Here is a 17,756-nt window from a genome sequence, read left to right as displayed (position 1 = left end):
CCAAATGATGACACATTTAAACATCTGCTTCAAATGTACTCATTGTTGCATGGTTTACTTACAGCACTTCAGTATTTTTGTTTGAAATTTCAACACACTGGCTTGTGGTTTTGTCCCATGCGCAGTAAGGGTCTCTTGCCAGCACACAGTCCCAACAGCCCAGATACCGAGTACAAACAGCGACAGGTACTTGTAATACCTGTGATGGGGATCCAACATATAGTTGACCCTAGGAGAAATAAAATGACAGTTTGGAAATTGATACCATATATAATGAAATCCACATTCAAAGTAAAATAATTCACAAAAGAAAAATGCACTTGGCTTTAGATGTATTTTACCCTCCTTGAAGAAAGCTGTAGATTTTGTACTGGTTCTGCAGAAATAAACATCTGCACCTGCTCAATAATAAACATTTCTGTCTTCAAGCTGAGGGCCTTGTGCAGGTATCCACTATCTGAAAAACAACACGTGATTTCTTTGACGGACAGGTTTAAAATAAGGTTTTGCAACAAATATGATTATGAATGCTCACGATATTTTTCAGAATAATAATCTTTATCAGTGTCACAAGTAGGCTTACATTAACACTGCAATGAATTTACTGTGAAAATCCCCTCGTCACCACAATCCGGCTCCTGTTCGGGTACACGGAGGGAGAATTCAGAATGTCCAATTCACCCAAGGGGCTTGTGGGAGGAAACCGGAGCACCCGGAGGAAACCCGCGCAGACAAGGGGAAAACATGCAGACTCCGCACAGACAGTGACCCAAGCTGGGAATCGAGTCCTGGTCCCTGACGCTGTGAAGCAACAGTGCTAACCACTGTGCTACAGTACCGCCCAGAGGAAACAACGGCACCAACACAATTAAAATCTGAGAATTTGTTTAAAGCTCAAACGAAGAGCATCCAGATGGGTATATGGCTTTGGAAACTGTCCTTTTACTTCTTGGGTTTGGTCCATCTGATGGAGTGAAACTTTCTTCTCTCTCCTTGCTGCAGGATCTACATGAAATGAGATTGGGTATTAACCCCATTTCCTTCAAGGTCACTGTTGTCCAATAGGATTTCCATGAGCAACAAACTTGTGGCGATCAGGTTCCCCACTTTATACAAAATATTTGCAATGTTAATAAAACAAAAGATGTCAGATCTTTTGAAAATAGTTTGAGGTTTTGAACCACCAGCAACCAAGAGAAATGCATTCACTGCCAGAGCCAGGCAAACAGATTTGGATCAAAAGGGTTTTGCAATCCAACTACAATGAAGGCAAAATACTATGGAGGCTGGCGATCTGAAATAAAATTAGAAAGTGCTGGAAATGAATGAAAATCGCTTATTGTCACAAGTAGGCTTCAAATGAAGTTACTGTGAAAAGCCCCTAGTCGCCACATTCCGGCGCCTGTTCGGGGAGGCTGGTACGGTATTGAACGGTGCTGCTGGCCTGCCTCGGTCTGCTTTCAAAGTCAGCGATTTAGCCCTGTGCTAAACAAAAACTCAGCCTGTCTGGCAGCATCCTTGGGGATAGAAACAGAATTTAAAAAAATAAATTTACAGTACCCAATTCTTTTTTTCCCCCAATTAAGGGGCAATTTAGCGTGACCAATCCACCCACCATGCACAACTTTGGGTTGTGGGGGATGGGGAGAATGTGCAAATTCCACATGGACAGTGACCCAGGGGCGGAATCGAACCCGGTCCTCAGCGCCGTGAGGCAGCAGTGCTAACCACTGCACCACCTTGCTACCTCCTTTGCTGTTCCTTATATTCTATCCAATCTTCTAACCTGCCACCTGTCTTTGCACAATCATATGCCTTTTCTTTAAGTTTAATACTATTTTTAAAAAAATTTAGAGTACCCAATTAATTTTTTCCAATTAAGGGGCAATTTAGCGTGGTCAATCCACCTACCCTGCACATCTTTGGATTGTGGGGGTGAAACCCACGCAAACACGGGGAGAATGTGCAAACTCCACACGGACTGTAACCCTTGGTCGGGATCGAACCTGGGACCTCGGTGCCGTGAGGCAGCAGTGCTAACCACTGTGCCACCGTGCTGCCCCCCAGTTTCTAGTTAACCACAGGGTATGGGTCCATCCCTTGGACTTTTCTTACTCCATGGAATGCATCTATTTTGTGCATTCTGAAATATTCCCTTAAATGTTCATCATTGCATCTCTATTGACCTATCCCTTAACCTAATTTGCCAATTCACTTTAGCCGACTCAGCTTTCATGCCCTCATAATTTCCCTTATTTAAATTTAAAAACATAGGGGTGGATTCCCCATTCCCAGTTTCGGCAGGCAGGATTGGCAGCAGAGAGCAGGCTATACTAAACCTGGCATTGTGCACCGAGATGGAGTGGGAAATCCCACGAGAAGCCAAAAATGTGATTTACGCCGGCAGGAGTTCCCGTTGAGATTGTCCCACCCCTCACCAATGGCTTATTGGGAACACCAACATTCAACATCATTGGAATACATTTACATCTGATTATCAGGCCTCTACGCTTGATAATCCCGGCCTGCCTGTTACATAATCCATTCACGTTGGTGCTGGGGCATCCTCATGTTTCTATTTTTTTATATTGGTGTGCCTTTTAAACCCAAAGTTGCTGGCAGGCCAGGCCCTTCACTTCTTTTCAGCTATGAGCCAAATGACACGGCGGAGAAAGCTGCTGATGGGGCTGACGGCTTTAACGTCGGATTTCCCACCCGCTGCACCACTTTCCAAAAATTGTGAACATTCCGTCCATAGTCTCGGACCCACTCCTCTCTCCCTCAAGCTGAATGTAAAATTCAATCATACCAAGCTCGCTACAACTTAGGGGTACCTTCACTATGGGATCATTAATTACTCCCATCTCCATGCACAGTACCAGGTTTAGTATAGCCTTCTCTCTGGTTGGCTCCAGAACATGCTGTTCTGAGAATCTATCCTGAAAACATCCAATGAATTCCTCATCTAGGCTACCTTTGCCCATCTGACTTTTCTAGTCTATATGTACATTAAAATCTCCTATGATTATCAAGATGCCTTTCTGACAAGTTCCAATTTCTTCCTTTGTGCTCCACCCTACCAAGTGGTTACCGTTATTGGGTCTATACATGATTCTCAACTAAGTACAGAACGCGGCTCAACCCAAGGCCCTGTGAACAGAAGAGTCCTCTCAGGATATCCCTAATAAGTGCCTTCAAGAAGGGTCATCCCCAAGCTCCAGAGGACAACAGGATACCAACCACAGCACCAGACACTCAGCACACAAACGTCAGCACCCCTAGAACGTCCAGCACATCCCAAAAATGATACCCCAGCCAGCCCTGTACCTCCACAACCACACCCAGGGCAGTTACCATTACACCAGCCTCAACCGGGAAGACCCCATCACCGAAGAGAAGAGGAATCGTCAAGACACCCAACAATTGGGTACCCAGGGAGGGGGAAGCTAACTCCCCCATTCTCAGTACAATAATGGGAATCTCACCGAACCAAACCAGGATTTATAATAGCACACTGCTCACCCAGATGGAAAGAAGAAAAATCTCCTCAAGGGAAAAACGCCCAAATGAGAAAGAAAAAAACTTGTTCAACCAAATAAAAAAGCATCCTGACCACAAGGGGGCAACAGCATACCAACACAGCACCATACCTGGCCTAGCCCAGCACTCTCTGACACACTAAAGTCATTTCACCCGGGACCTCCTCAACCACACCCAGGGCTGTGCAACTCCCCCAATGAACACCACACTGCTCACCCAGATGAAGAGAAGAAAAAAAGACCCCTTAAAGGAAAAACACCCGAGTGTTTCCCCCTATTGTACTGGGAAGGAGGGAGTTGGCTCCCCCCTCCCTGGGCACTCAATTGTTGGATGTCTTGACGATTCTTCATCTCTTCGATGATTGGGTCTACCCGGTTGAGGCTGGCATCTAGGACCAGTCAACAAATCAATCAAGGGTTAACCAAGCCCACCTCGGCATGCACCACCAGTCATTTTAAAAAGAAATAAATTTAGAATACCTAATTTTTTTCCCCCCTCCAATTAAGGGGCAATTTAGCGTGGTCAATCCACCCAACCTGCACATCTTTGGGTTGTGGGGGTGAAACCCACGCAGACACGGGGAGAATGTGCAAACTCCACACGGACAGTGACCCAGGGCCAGGATCCGAACCCGGGTCCCCAGCGCCGCAGTCCCAGTGCTAACCACTGCGCCACCATGCCGCCTCGCACCACCAGTCATTCCGTAAAAACACCGATCTCAAGGAAAAGTCAGAAGGAACCCAGTCCTTCCCAGGCCATCGAAAGACATCAACTGAGAAAAGCACGGATTCTTAAATTCAAAATAACAATTAAAATAAAAACCTGGGGCGGGATTCTCCGCAATCGGCGCGATGTCCGCCGACCGGCGCCAAAAACGGCGCGAATCAGACCGGCATCGCGCCACCCCAAAGGTGCGGACTTCTCCGCATCTTGGGGGGGCCGAGCCCTCACTTTGAGGGGCTAGGCCTGCGCCGGACTGATTTCCGCCTCGCCGGCTGGTGCGGAAATGACTTTGCCGTGCGGCGCATGCGCGGGAGCGTCAGCGGCCGCTCACGGCATCCCCGCGCATGCGCAGTGGAGGGGGTCTCTTCCGCCTCCGCCATAGTGGAGACCATGGCGAAGGCGGAAGGAAAAGAGCGGCCCCTCGGCACAGGCCCGCCTGCGGATCGGTGGGCCCCGATCGCGGGCCAGGCCACCGTGGGGCCACCCCCCAGGGCCAGATTGCCCCGCGCACCCCCAGGATCCCGGAGCCGGCCCGCGCCGCCTTGTCCCGCCGTTCGAAAGGTGGTTCAATCCACGCCAGCTGGCGTGGGTTGACAGTGGCGGGACTTCGGCCCATCGCGGACCGGAGAATCGCCGGAGGATTTCCGCCGACTGGCGCGGCGCGATTCCCGCCCCCGCCAAATATCCGGTGGCGGAGAATTCGGCCCCCGGCGATTCTCCGACCCGGTGGGGGGTTGGAGAATCGCACCCCTGATACGGTTAGCTCTAACTGGGGTACTATCCTCAATCTCACAGAGCTTAACTAAACCTACCACCTAACTCCACACCGATCATTCACCCATCACTCTGCCGTGGCCCCACTCACTTTCACTATCAACGAGATAAAAGGTGTCCAAGTACACTCTCTTTCCATAACAGCAAGGATAATAACTGCTCATAAAAATGAGTAAAACTGTGCACAAACCACATTTCGCATAATCGACTTAAATTTGATTTTTGTAGAACAGGATAACAGGCAACGCTGCCCTCGTGCTCACATCTCGCACATCGTTACAGGAGAAAAAACAACAAATAATCGACAGCATAATCGTAAGGCAGCAACGTCCAGGATTATTAAAGAACCGCAGGATAATAACATGATCTATGTTGCTTGAAAAGACCAAAGCCATGACAGGATCATCGAACACGTCTCAGGGTGTTGCAACGATTCCAACGAATGAAGAACCTTCACTTAAGAGGATAATATAAGGCCAGCAGTTTGGGGGGGGGGGGGGGGGGGGGGGGGCGCACAACCAACCACAGGCTTCAAAGACCAGGTACATCGTGTTCTGACGAATCTGATATGCTCGGCCTCCAAATCCATAGACCATAGAATTTACAGTGCAGGAGGAGGCTATTCAGCCTATTGAGTCTGCACCGGCCCTTGGAAAGAGCACCCTACTTAAGCCCCATGCCGCCACCCTATCCCCCTAACCCAGTAACCCCACCTAACCTTTCTGGACACTAAGGGCAATTTAGCACGGCCAATCCACCTAACCTGCACATCTTTGGACTGTGGGAGGAAACCGGAGCACCCGGAGGAAACCCACGCACACACACGGGGAGAATTTGCAGATTCCACACAGACAGTGACCCAAGCCGGGAATTGAACCTGGGGCCTTGGAGCTGTGAAGCAACTGTGCTAACCACTATGCTACCGTGCCGCCCCTCAAGGATACTAAAGCATGGCAGCCAATCTTCAAACTCAGTTGGGAATTCGCCTCTCACTTCCTGCCAGAAACCGGACACACGGACACTCCTTGCCTGGACCCTGTCTGTTGAATCCGTCAGGATATGCAACACGCCATGCAGCAGCATTTCAACAAATCGAAGGCGGGCCCTCACCATGGAAAGTGCTCCATCAGATGCGCGGATTCTCCCCTGCGCCTCTCAAGGATACCTCATGGTTTCTCAAGGAGCACTAAAGACCGTAACACGGAGCTGAGATCATCATCCAAAACAACGCTGTCTGAGGCAGTCATCATCCCGATGTCCACTGCACCGCCCAGCCACAGGCCCGCTCATCAGCAACAACGTCACAGTAAGCTGGGCCCCACCCCAGCCGACTCCGACCGCGTCAATCACACAAAGATTCTTTACGATTTAACTCGGCTCCTCATCACAAAACTCCAATCAGGATCATCCAGGGACATATTATCAAGCACATTGTCCGAAAAAAGACAATTATGAAATGTGCACAAGAATAAAGTAAAGAATTAAAAGACGAACAAAGCCAGAGCTCAGGAAACCGCAGTCGCTTCACCGCTCACATCACATAATCCCCCCGCATGATCCATTTGTTATGGTCGCAGACCAGCTGAACGCTGGGCAAGTGGAAGCCCTTACAGTTCACATACTGGGTTGTCATGGAGATCTTAAAGCCATGTGGGTGCAGTTGTTGGCACTCTGCCCCTGTGGAAACCCGCAAATCTCAGCAAACCCCAGTGCTCTTGCTTCCTGGCTTGCCTGATCTGGTCGAAATTGACAAAGTTATGTGCCTTGACAATGGCATCCGTGACCTCCTGGATACACAATATACCCTTGAATCTCAAACTGCCTCGCTGAAGAGTAAATGATTCAATTTAAAGAAAAATAGTTTGGAGATGGACAAAAGAGAGGCGAGAGTGACTGCCATTCACATCAAGGCAGCATTTGACCCAGTGTAGCATTAAGGAGCACGAGCAAAATTGAAGTTAATGGAAATGTGTTGGAGTCATACCAAGCACAAAGGGGTTGCTGGAGGCCATCCATCTCCATCTCAGGAGATCCTCAAGGTAACATAGAAACATAGAAAATAGGAGCAGGAGCGGCCGTTCAGCCTTTTGAGGCTGCACCATCATTCATTATGGTCATGGCTGATCATCCAATTCAATATCCTCAATAGAGCCTGCCTTCCCCTGATATCCTTTGATCCCCTTCACCCCAAATGCTATATCTAACTGCTTGTTGAAAACATACAATGTTTTGGTCTCAACTACTTTCTGTGGTAGCTAACCACTCTCTGGGTGAAGAAATTTCTCCTCATCTCTGTCCTAAAATGTCTCCACCATATTCTCAGACTGTGGCCCCTGGGGCGTCATTCTCCGACCCCCCGCCGGGTCGGAGAATGGCCGTTGGCCGCCGTGAATCCCGCCCCCGCCGAAGTCTCTGGAGATTGGGCGGGGGCGGGAATCGGGCCGCGCCGGTTGGCGGGACCCCCCGCTGGATTCTCCGGCCCAGAAATTGCCTGTCCCGCCGGCGTAAATCAAACCTGGTATTTACCGGCGGGACCAGGCGGCGTGGGCGGGCTCTGGGGCGGCTCTGCAGGCCGATCTGACCCCGGGGGGTGCTCCCACGGTGGCCTGGCCTGCGATCGGGGCCCACCGATCCGCGGGCGGGCCTGTGCCGTGGGGGCACTCTTTCCCTTCCGCCTCCGCCACGGCCTCCACCATGGCGGAGGCGGAAGAGACTCTCCCCACTGCGCATGCCCGGGAAACTGACAGCGGCCGCTGACGCTCCCGCGCATGCGCCGCAGTTCCGCGCCAGCTGGCGGGGCAACAAACGCCATTTCCGCCAGCTGGCGGGGCAGAAATCCCTCCGCCGTTGGCCTAGCCCCTCAATGTTAGGGCTAGGCCGCCAAAGATGCGGAGCATTCCGCACCTTTGGGCCGGCGCGATGCCCGTCTGATTGGCGCCGTTTTTGGCGCCAGTCGGCGGACATCGCGCCGTTGGGGGAGAATTTCGCCCCTGGTTCTGGACACCCCCACTATCTGGAAAATCATTCTTGAATCTATCCTGTCTAGCCCTGTTAGAAGTTTCTGGGTTTCTGTGAGATCCCCCTTCATTCTAATGAACTCCAGCAAATACAATCTTAACTGACTCAATCTCTCCTCATACGGCAGTCCTGCCATCCCAGGAATCAGTCCGATAAATCTTCTCTGCACTCCCTCCAGAGCGACAACATCCTGGCGGGTTTAGCACAGGGCTAAATAGCTGGCTTTTAAAGCAGACCAAGGCAGGCCAGCAGCGCGGTTCAATTCCCGTACCAGCCTCCCTGAACAGGCGCTGGAATGTGGCAACTAGGGGCTTTTTACAGTAACTTTATTTGAAGCCTACTTGTGACAATAAGCGATTTTCATTTCATTTCCTTCCTCAGATAAGGAGACCAAAACTGCAGTGTATTATGGCCGATCATATTTAGCTGCTTCATCAATGATCTCCCCATCATCAGAAAGGTCAGAAGTGGGGCGTTTGCTCATGATTGGACAATGTTCAGTACCATAATAACTCCTCAGACACAGGCAATTTGTGCCATTATACAGCAAGACCTCAACAACATTCAGGCTTGGACTGATAAGTGGCAAATACAATCACTCTCAACAAGTATCAGGTAATGGCCATCTTCAACAAGAAAGAGAATTTAACCATCTTCCCTTGAATTAAATGTATCACCATCGCTGAATCCCCCATCTTCAATATCATTTACTGAACCAGCCGTATAAATTCTATGGTTACAAGAGTAGGTCAGAGGCTAGGAATTTTGAGGCAATTAATTCACTTTCTAATTCCCCAAAGCCTGCCACCATTTACATGGCAGAAGTCAGGGAAGCAATGGAATACTCTCCACCTATCTGCAATGGAATACTCTCCCGGTCCCGTGTCACTGTCCGTGTGGAGTTTGCACATTCTCCCCGTGTTTGCGTGGGTTTCACCCCCACAACCCAAAAGATGTGCAGGGTAGGTGGATTGGCCACGCTAAATTGCCCTTTAATTGGAAAAAAAGAATTGGGTACTCTAAATTTTTTTAAAAAGAAACTTGGGAGTTTTTTTGAAGAGGTAACAGAAAGGGCCGATACTGCCGATGTGGTGTACATGGACTTTCAAAAGTCATTCGATACAGTGCCACGCAACAAACTTGTGAGAGAAGTTATAGCTCATGAAATAAAAGTAGCAATGTGGATACAAAATTAGCTGCATAATAGGAAACAGAGAGTAATGGTAAATGGGTATTATTTCAGCTTGATGAAGGTTTGCAGTGGAGTTCCTGAGAGGTCGGTATTGGTACCCTTATTTTTCTTGGTATATATTAATGATCTACGTATTGGTGTGCAGGGGGCAATTTCAGAGTTTGCGAATGATAGGAAACTTGGAAGTATTGTAAACTGTGACGAGGACAGTGTAGAACTTCAAAACGACAAAGACAAGTTGGTGGAGTGGGCTAGTAAAAGGATCAACAAGTGGGTACAGATTTTAAATGCTTTGCAAAAGAAGGAAATGTGATGTGAAAAAAATGTTTTCACACAATAAGTGGTTCAGGTCGAGAATGCACTGCTAGTAAGTGTGGTGCAGGTAGGTTTCAATTGAGGCATTCAAGACTGCTTTAGATGATTACTTAAATAGAAACAATGGGCGGAATTCCCGCCCCCCACGCCGGGTGGGAGAATCGCCGGGGCGCCGTGCGTGTCCCGCCACGCCGCCCCGACGCGATTCTCCCACCCCCCGCAAACTGGCACGGAGAGAATCACGGATTGCCGCTGGGAGAATCGCCGCTCGCAACGGGTGAGCGGCGATTCTCCGGCCCGGATGGGCCGAGTGGCCTGCCCAATACGACGCCGTCCACACCTGGTCGCTGCCGGCGGGAACAGCGCGGGAACGCTGGGGGGGGGAGGGGGGCAGCCTGTGGGGATGGGGGTAGGGGGTTCCTGTGCCGGGGGGCCCTCAAATAGGGTCTGGCCTGCGATCGGGAGAATAGGGGGCTGGGAGCGGGCTCCGGTTTTCACTTCGGCGTCGGCACTTAAGACTCCCGATGGGAGAATTGCACCCAATGTGTGTGGGTATGGGGAATGATACAGAGTCATAATGTTCATTTGGAGAGCTGGTGCAAACGTGATGGACCAAATGGCCACCTTCTGCATCATAACAATTCTGTGATTTTGTTTGTTTAAAACTGGAATCTTGTGGCTTTATTCACTTGGTGGGTAACTGGGATTTTAAATATTGTCAATTTTAGTTACTGGTCCCTAATCAGATGGTGACAAAAGGAAGAGTTAAAAATCACAAAAAACACCCAGAAACACAGGTCATGAAAAATGAATAAGAGTGCACACAACACGAGATTAGCAAATACTACCCCAGCATTAGTGATCTATTTGTAAGATCACAAGGATATTTGGTATGGATCACACTGGTTCAGTGGCACACCACTTGGATAGTGTAGTTTTAATCTGCATTTTAGCCATTCTATCACCAAATCAGGTGTGCTTAATAGTTAAAGTAGGTTATAGGAATGGGAAAATATTTAATTCTCTAGCATTTGCATCTAACATCATCATGGATATAAGTATATCGAGTTACTTCCTTACTGTTGGGTATTTCATGACATTTAACCTGCTCAAACAATACAGCTTGATTTACTGAAGTGAATCAGTGCATTGGAGTTCACTGTAAGCGACCCACTATTATAGATTATGTATCTGGCACAGTGCAAATATTTCTTGAATTATTCTGCATAGTTTCTATGTAAACTATTTAAATCTTTTGTAAGCCTCACTTTCTCAGGCCACAGTTGGCCCATAGTGTGATAGCCCTTTCTTTTGATCCAATCACAGAACAGTTCAAAAATAAGGTAGTGCAAATTTAACATTGTGTGAAGCAGCGATAATTGACAGTAGAGTACTTGCATAGAAAATATTTTACCCGTTCCGAGAAAAATGACATCATATTCTTTCCGATTGATGGCAACAACTCTGTCTACAACGATCTGGGTGTACTTTGTTGCCTCTTTAATTAACTTTGGTTGATTGTTGATGGGAGTTACTATATCATCCATTAAAGGATGATCTTTTACGAACTGGAGTGTTCTGTCTGGTAGATCTAAAGAAGTCTTGAATCCGTTCTTACGGATGTCACTGTTGATGCACTAGGAAAGAGAAATGAAGTTGCATGTTAACTGCCCTTCAAGTGAGCGCTGAACTACTGGAGATAAGCATTTATTAACTTTATTGATTAAAACTGAGATACATCCACTGCCGAGATATATATTCCCTTTTGTCCCATTACAGTTTTTTTTGTTTCCTTTCCCAAAGGTGAGAATTCAAGACAGAGGTTAGTTTCACAAGTTCTAGCAGAGCCCCGGCTTCATACAGGAGCCTGAACAGTGAATACTGGCAGGCAATTTGACTGTGGGACCATCACAGCTGAGCACAAACCTTGTCCTCGTGCAACAATCTCACACTTGAGCTGCACATTAGAAGTTATCTGATAATAAGGGCGGCACAGTGGCGCAGTGGTTAGCATTGCTGCTTCACGGCACCGAGGACCAGGGTTCAGTCCTGGCCCCGGGTCACTGTCCGTGTGGAGTTTGCACATTGTCCCCGCGTCTGCGTGGGTTTCATACCCACAACCCAAAAGATGAGCAGGGTAGGTGGACTAATCACACCAAATTGCCCCTTAACTGGGAAAGGGTATCCGATAATATTCAGAAATCATCATGGGAGTTGCTGGGTACGTGGAATGTCCCTTTGCTCGCTTCATAATCCTGGTAATTTTCCTCGTCTGTGGGACCTGGTGCATTTAATGTTTCAGTAATTGGGGAAAACAGCTTTGCTGAATTTCTTAAGAAATTAGAATTCTTCGGGGAGTCTGCTAAGAAGATCACTGTTCAAAATGCTTTCATTAAATTACATTTTTTGGGCCTGTTTACATAGTTCAGATCTTAAACCACAAATTTCCAGCTGGTAACCTCCTGGGGAGGCAGCACAGTTCATGGAAACCTACTGTCTTGAGCACAGCAATAAAGAAGAGCTGCTATTTCAGAACACTTTAGAGGACTCCATACCATCAAAATAAAGGTTTCCCTGATCGGTGTTGAAGTAGCTGATTTCAGCTGAATGAAGGGTAGGGACAATAACATTAAGTTATTATGCTATAGAGGGGTATACAACCACCAGGATTGCAGTACCTGCTGGAATGTGCTTGCATAAGAATCTCAGTTGAAGACAGAACTTGGATTTGCTTTCGTGAAGTGACACTTACTCAGGACTCCAGTTTATCGAAGCATTGAGACGGGGGGAGGGGACTGGGAGTTTCCATCACTTAAGAAATTATACCCTAGCCTGAATCAGTATCTTTTAGAGAAGGAGAAACTTAACAGGGGAAGAAACCACAAGTCATGATGATTCATGAACGATAACTCAAAGTCAGAGTCAATTTTGTCATCTGAACGGCCTTGTAGTGAACTTTAAAACATTACTGATGGAATGAAAAAAGTTTGGATGGAAAGCATAGAAAAGTACTGTCGCTCTGGGTTATTTTTGAAGGACTATTATCTTCTGGAGGGAAGTTTTAATACTTACAGCTCCTGGGCGAGGACTGGGGACTGTTCCACTGTACATCACCCATTTGAGTCGAGACTGTTCTACTGTCACAGATGATTTGTATTTTCCTTCTTTGAATACTTCATGAATCTTTGCCATACTAAAGGCACAAACTGCAGAAATGTCTTGTTTGCCCCTACATAAATAAGAGCTTTGAATTACTGCTTTTTTTATTGGACGATATTGATGAACACTCGCATATTTCTCTCTCCTATCAACTTTCCATGTGTAAGCATGGAAAGCCATCACAGCGGAGTCAGACTGGGTCTTCAACGAAATACATGTTGGAGGGGTCAACACTAAGCTGTGCCCATTAAACAACAATTAAATAAAGATATCACTGCTGTTAACAAAAAGGGATAGGAAACAAGAGGGAAAAGAGGGGAAACACTGCTGATGCAGGGCATATGGAACAAAAACAGAATTTTAAAAATTCTGATTTAATTGATTTCAGCCAACAGGGACATTACAATTGTACTCAAACCCCCCCTCCCCAGGCTATGGAGGAATAAAATAAAAAGAACCATCACAATAGAATACATATATCAGGTGAAGACATAATCTGATTTGATTGTGATGCCCCCATAGTTAAAATGCTGCTAACATTCATTGTTTAGTTCACATGAAGAACAGCCACTTGAGGAAGCACTGCGCATCAAGTGGCATTCATGAAACCATAACCCACTGTACTGGTTATTACCTGCAGGAGAGAAATAAAGTCTTCCTTTGCTACAAGTGTCATTTGACTTTGTTAACAACATTGATATGTCACCTCTTTCACCAATAGATTTCATTTTCAATTCTCCAACTGTACCTTAGTCAAGACAGTATTCAGGGTGATAAACTAGCATGATTGTCCAAGGGGATAGTAGCAGGGAGGGAAGAGAGAGAAAACCATATTTCCCCCATTTCTGGCAGTGACCACTATTCAGTGGTTAACTACGGGCGGTATTCTCTGGCCTCCCAGCCACGTATTTCTCAGTGGCAGCCATTCGGTGGCTGGGCGGCGGGATTCTTTACTCCCGCTGCTGTCGTTGGGATTTCCGATTGGAGCCACTCCATGCCGCTGGGAAACCTGCAGGCTGCATGCACTACCTGCAGGACCAGAGAAACGCTCCGCCAGCGAACAGCCGGAGAGTTCCAGCCTACATCCATGCGAACAGGACTGGACCGTGTTGTGCTGCTCATTGCAGTTGAATAGCCTGTTGACACCGAGTGTTTTAATCTCGCAACAGAAACAAAGATAATTTGGACAAGATACCAGTGAACTACCACAGAATAATACCCCAGTAGGACTGAGGCTTTTTTTGAAAAGCAGGGCATAAAATATGAAAAAGCAAATCTTATACAAAACTACATAAATTACTCCAAATTAGAAGTGCCAACAATGTCCTGTACAGCAAATTTGCAATGACGCTATTCTGAAGTATTTTAAAAAACTAACTGTTCAACTCTTCATCTGCAACATATCTAGTGTCTGTTATCTTCTAGTCCACAAAACACACCTTAAAAAAGGCAAAAAACATCTTTTGAGGAAATAGAATCATCTGGGGGAACTGATGTATTCAAACTTCAATGACAGAACGAGGATTACAAAAACTTGAATAGCATAATTTCTTTGGATTGCAAGTAGTCAGCTCTGTTTATTCTTACCACTGCGGAGTAAAAACTGCATAGAAAATACTGTCCCTCCAGTTTGGTGCCCTCAGTATAAAAACATCTTGAATTATGTTAAATGGAAAGTTTAAGTCAGGAGAAGAACACATTAGGCTGGCTTTCAGGAAGCTGGTCCACTTCCTCTGGAGAGTCCGCTGGCCACCTCGATCACCCTGAAATACAAAAAAATAGCCGAGCATCAATAGAAACTCAAAGAAAGAACAAAGAACAAAGAAATGTACAGCACAGGAACAGGCCCTTCGGCCCTCCAAGCCCGTGCCGACCATGCTGCCCGACTAAACTACAATCTTCTACACTTCCTGGGTCCGTATCATTCTATTCCCATCCTATTCATATATTTGTCAAGATGCCCCTTAAATGTCCCTACTTCCACTACCTCCTCCGGTAGCGAGTTCCAGGCACCCACTACCCTCTGCGTAAAAAACTTGCCTCGTACATCTACTCTAAACCTTGCCCCTCTCACCTTAAACCTATGCCCCCTAGTAATTGAACCCTCTACCCTGGGGAAAAGCCTCTGACTATCCACTCTGTCTATGCCCCTCATAATTTTGTATACCTCTATCAGGTCTCCCCTCAACCTCCTTCGTTCCAGTGAGAACAAACCGAGTTTATTCAATCGCTCCTCATAGCTAATGCCCTTCATACCAGGTAACATTCTGGTAAATCTCTTCTGCACCCTCTCTAAAGCCTCCACATCCTTCTGGTAGTGTGGCGACCAGAATTGAACACTATACTCCCAAGTGTGGCCTAACTAAGGTTCTATACAGCTGCAACATGACTTGCCAATTCTTATACTCAATGCCCAGGCCAATGAAGGCAAGCATGCCATATGCCTTCTTGACTACCTTCTCCACCTGTGTTGCCCCTTTCAATCACCTGTGGACCTGTACTCCTAGATCTCTTTGACTTTCAATACTCTTGAGGGTTCTACCATTCACTGTATATTCCCTACCTGCATTAGACCTTCCAAAATGCATTACCTCACATTTGTCCGGATTAAACTCCATCTGCCATCTCTCCGCCTAAGTCTCCAGACAATCTAAATCCTGCTGTATCCTCCGACAGTCCTCATCGCTATCCGCAATTCCACCAACCTTTGTGTCGTCTGCAAACTTACTAATCAGACCAATTGCATTTTCCTCCAAATCATTTATATATACTACAAAGAGCAAAGGTCCCAGCACTGATCCCTGTGGAACACCACTGGTCACAGCCCTCCAATTAGAAAAGCATCCCTCCATTGCTACTCTCTGCCTTCTATGGCCTAGCCAGTTCTGTATCCACCTTGCCAGCTCACCTCTGATCCCGTGTGACTTCACCTTTTGTACTAGTCTACCATGAGGGACCTTGTCAAAGGCCTTACTGAAGTCCATATAGACAACATCTACTGCCCTACCTGCATCAATCATCTTAGTGACCTCCTCGAAAAACTCTATCAAGTTAGTGAGACACGACCTCCCCTTCACAAAACCGTGCTGCCTCTCACTAATACGTCCATTTGCTTCCAAATGGGAGTAGATCCTGTCTCGAAGAATTCTCTCCAGTAATTTCCCTACCACTCAAGTAAGGCTCACCGGCCTGTAGTTCCCGGGATTATCCTTGCTACCCTTCTTAAACAGAGGAACAACATTGGCTATTCTCCAGTCCTCTGGGACATCCCCTGAAGACAGCGAAGATCCAAAGATTTCTGTCAAGGCCTCAGCAATTTCCTCTCCAGCCTCCTTCAGTATTCTGGGGTAGATCCCATCAGGCCCTGGGGACTTATCTACCTTAATATTTTTTAAGACACCCAACACCTCGTCTTTTTGGATCACAATGTGACCCAGGCTATCTACACCCCCTTCTCCAGACTCAACATCTACCAATTACTTCTCTTTGGTGAATACTGATGCAAAGTATTCATTTAGTACCTCGCCCATTTCCTCTGGCTCCACACATAGATTCCCTTGCCTATCCTTCAGTGGGCCAATCCTTTCCCTGGCTACCCTCTTACTTTTTATGTACGTGTAAAAAGCCTTGGGATTTTCCTTAACCCTATTTGCCAATGACTTTTCGTGACCCCTTCTAGCCCTCCTGACTCCTTGCTTAAGTTCCTTCCTACTTTCCTTATATTCCACGCAGGCTTCGTCTGTTCCCAGCCTTTTAGCCCTGACAAATGCCTCCTTTTTCTTTTTGACGAGGCCTACAATATCACTCGTCATCCAAGGTTCCCGAAAATTGCCGTATTTATCTTTCTTCCTCACAGGAACATGCCGGTCCTGTATTCCTTTCAACTGCCACTTGAAAGCCTCCCACATGTCAGATGTTGATTTGCCCTCAAACATCCACCCCCAATCTATGTTCTTCAGTTCCCGCCTAATATTGTTATAATTAGCCTTCCCCCAATTTAGCACATTCATCCTCGGACCACTCTTATCCTTGTCCACCAGTACTTTAAACATCCTTCATCAAGGGCAGCACGGTGGCGCAGTGGTTAGCATTGCTGCCTCACGCACTGAGGTCCCAGGTTTGATCCCAGCTCTGGGTCACTGTCCATGTGGAGTTTGCACTTTCTCCCCATGTTTGCGTGGGTTTCGCCCCCACAACCCAAAGATGTGCAGGGTAGGTGAATTGGGCACGCTAAATTGCCCCTTAATTGGAAAAAATGAATTGGGTACTAAAAAATTTTTTTTTAAGACTTCCGGTGATGGGCGCGGGAGCTTTCCCTAGGCCCCTGGAGCTGGACGGGGCTCATCGAGTCGTGGCAAGGAGGCCCAAGGCCAACGAGCCACTAAGGGCGGTAATGGTGAGGTTCCACCGCTTTGTGGACAGAGAGTGTGTCCTGAGATGGGCCAAAAAAGAACGGAGCAGCAGGTGGGAGAACACAGAGATCAGAATAGACCAGGACTGGAGGACGGAGGTGGCCAAGAAGAGGGCCGGCTTCAGCCGAGCTAAGGCGGTTCTACATCGGAAGGGGGTGAAGTTCGGGATGCTGCAGCCAGCGCGATTTTGGGTCACATTTCAGGATCGGCATCACTACTTCGAGACGCCGGAGGAGGCGTGGACCTTTATCCAAACTGAAAAGTTGGACTCGAACTGAGGGTTTGATGGGAGGGGGTGCCTAGGGGGGTTACTGTGTTTTGGGGGCTGTTCTGTTCTGTTTTCTTTGGTACTGGGTGTGGTTGGGCAAAATGGTTCGATGTGGGGGCTATGTGATGTGGGCGCCGGTGTTGGAAGGACAGGGCCCGGCGTGGGGGCGGTGGAGGCCCGTGGATGGGGAGTTGAGACAAGGCCGCAAAAAGGGAGCTGCGCCAGAGAGGGCGGGGCCGGCTTGGATGGAAAGCGCGGGCTTTTTCCCGTGCTAGGGAAGGAAGGGGGCGGGGCCGGGGTGAAGGGCGGTGCTGGAGAGGAGCACATGCTGATTGCCAGGGGGAGGTGGAGGGAT

The 17,756-nt window shown here is 47.6% G+C and overlaps 1 protein-coding gene across 3 annotated transcripts in view; it reads right to left on the bottom strand.

Moving 5' to 3' along the window:
• Nucleotides 1–17,756, bottom strand: part of LOC140394968 (semaphorin-4E) — a 116,624-nt gene that overhangs the window by 8,575 nt on the left and 90,293 nt on the right. For all 3 annotated transcript variants that reach the window (XM_072482228.1, XM_072482229.1, XM_072482230.1), the window contains exons 9-13: nucleotides 14,309–14,484; nucleotides 12,635–12,791; nucleotides 10,977–11,199; nucleotides 342–457; nucleotides 63–229 (exon numbers count right to left, since the gene is read on the bottom strand). In XM_072482228.1, coding sequence (XP_072338329.1) covers nucleotides 63–229; nucleotides 342–457; nucleotides 10,977–11,199; nucleotides 12,635–12,791; nucleotides 14,309–14,484 — 839 coding nt within the window. The remainder of the gene's footprint in view (nucleotides 1–62; nucleotides 230–341; nucleotides 458–10,976; nucleotides 11,200–12,634; nucleotides 12,792–14,308; nucleotides 14,485–17,756) is intronic.

This window comes from Scyliorhinus torazame, chromosome 18, assembly GCF_047496885.1.
Source record: "Scyliorhinus torazame isolate Kashiwa2021f chromosome 18, sScyTor2.1, whole genome shotgun sequence".
NCBI lineage: Eukaryota > Metazoa > Chordata > Chondrichthyes > Carcharhiniformes > Scyliorhinidae > Scyliorhinus > Scyliorhinus torazame.
The sequence above is the reverse complement of the archived record's forward strand: the minus strand, read 5'-3'. Positions and strand labels throughout refer to the sequence as shown.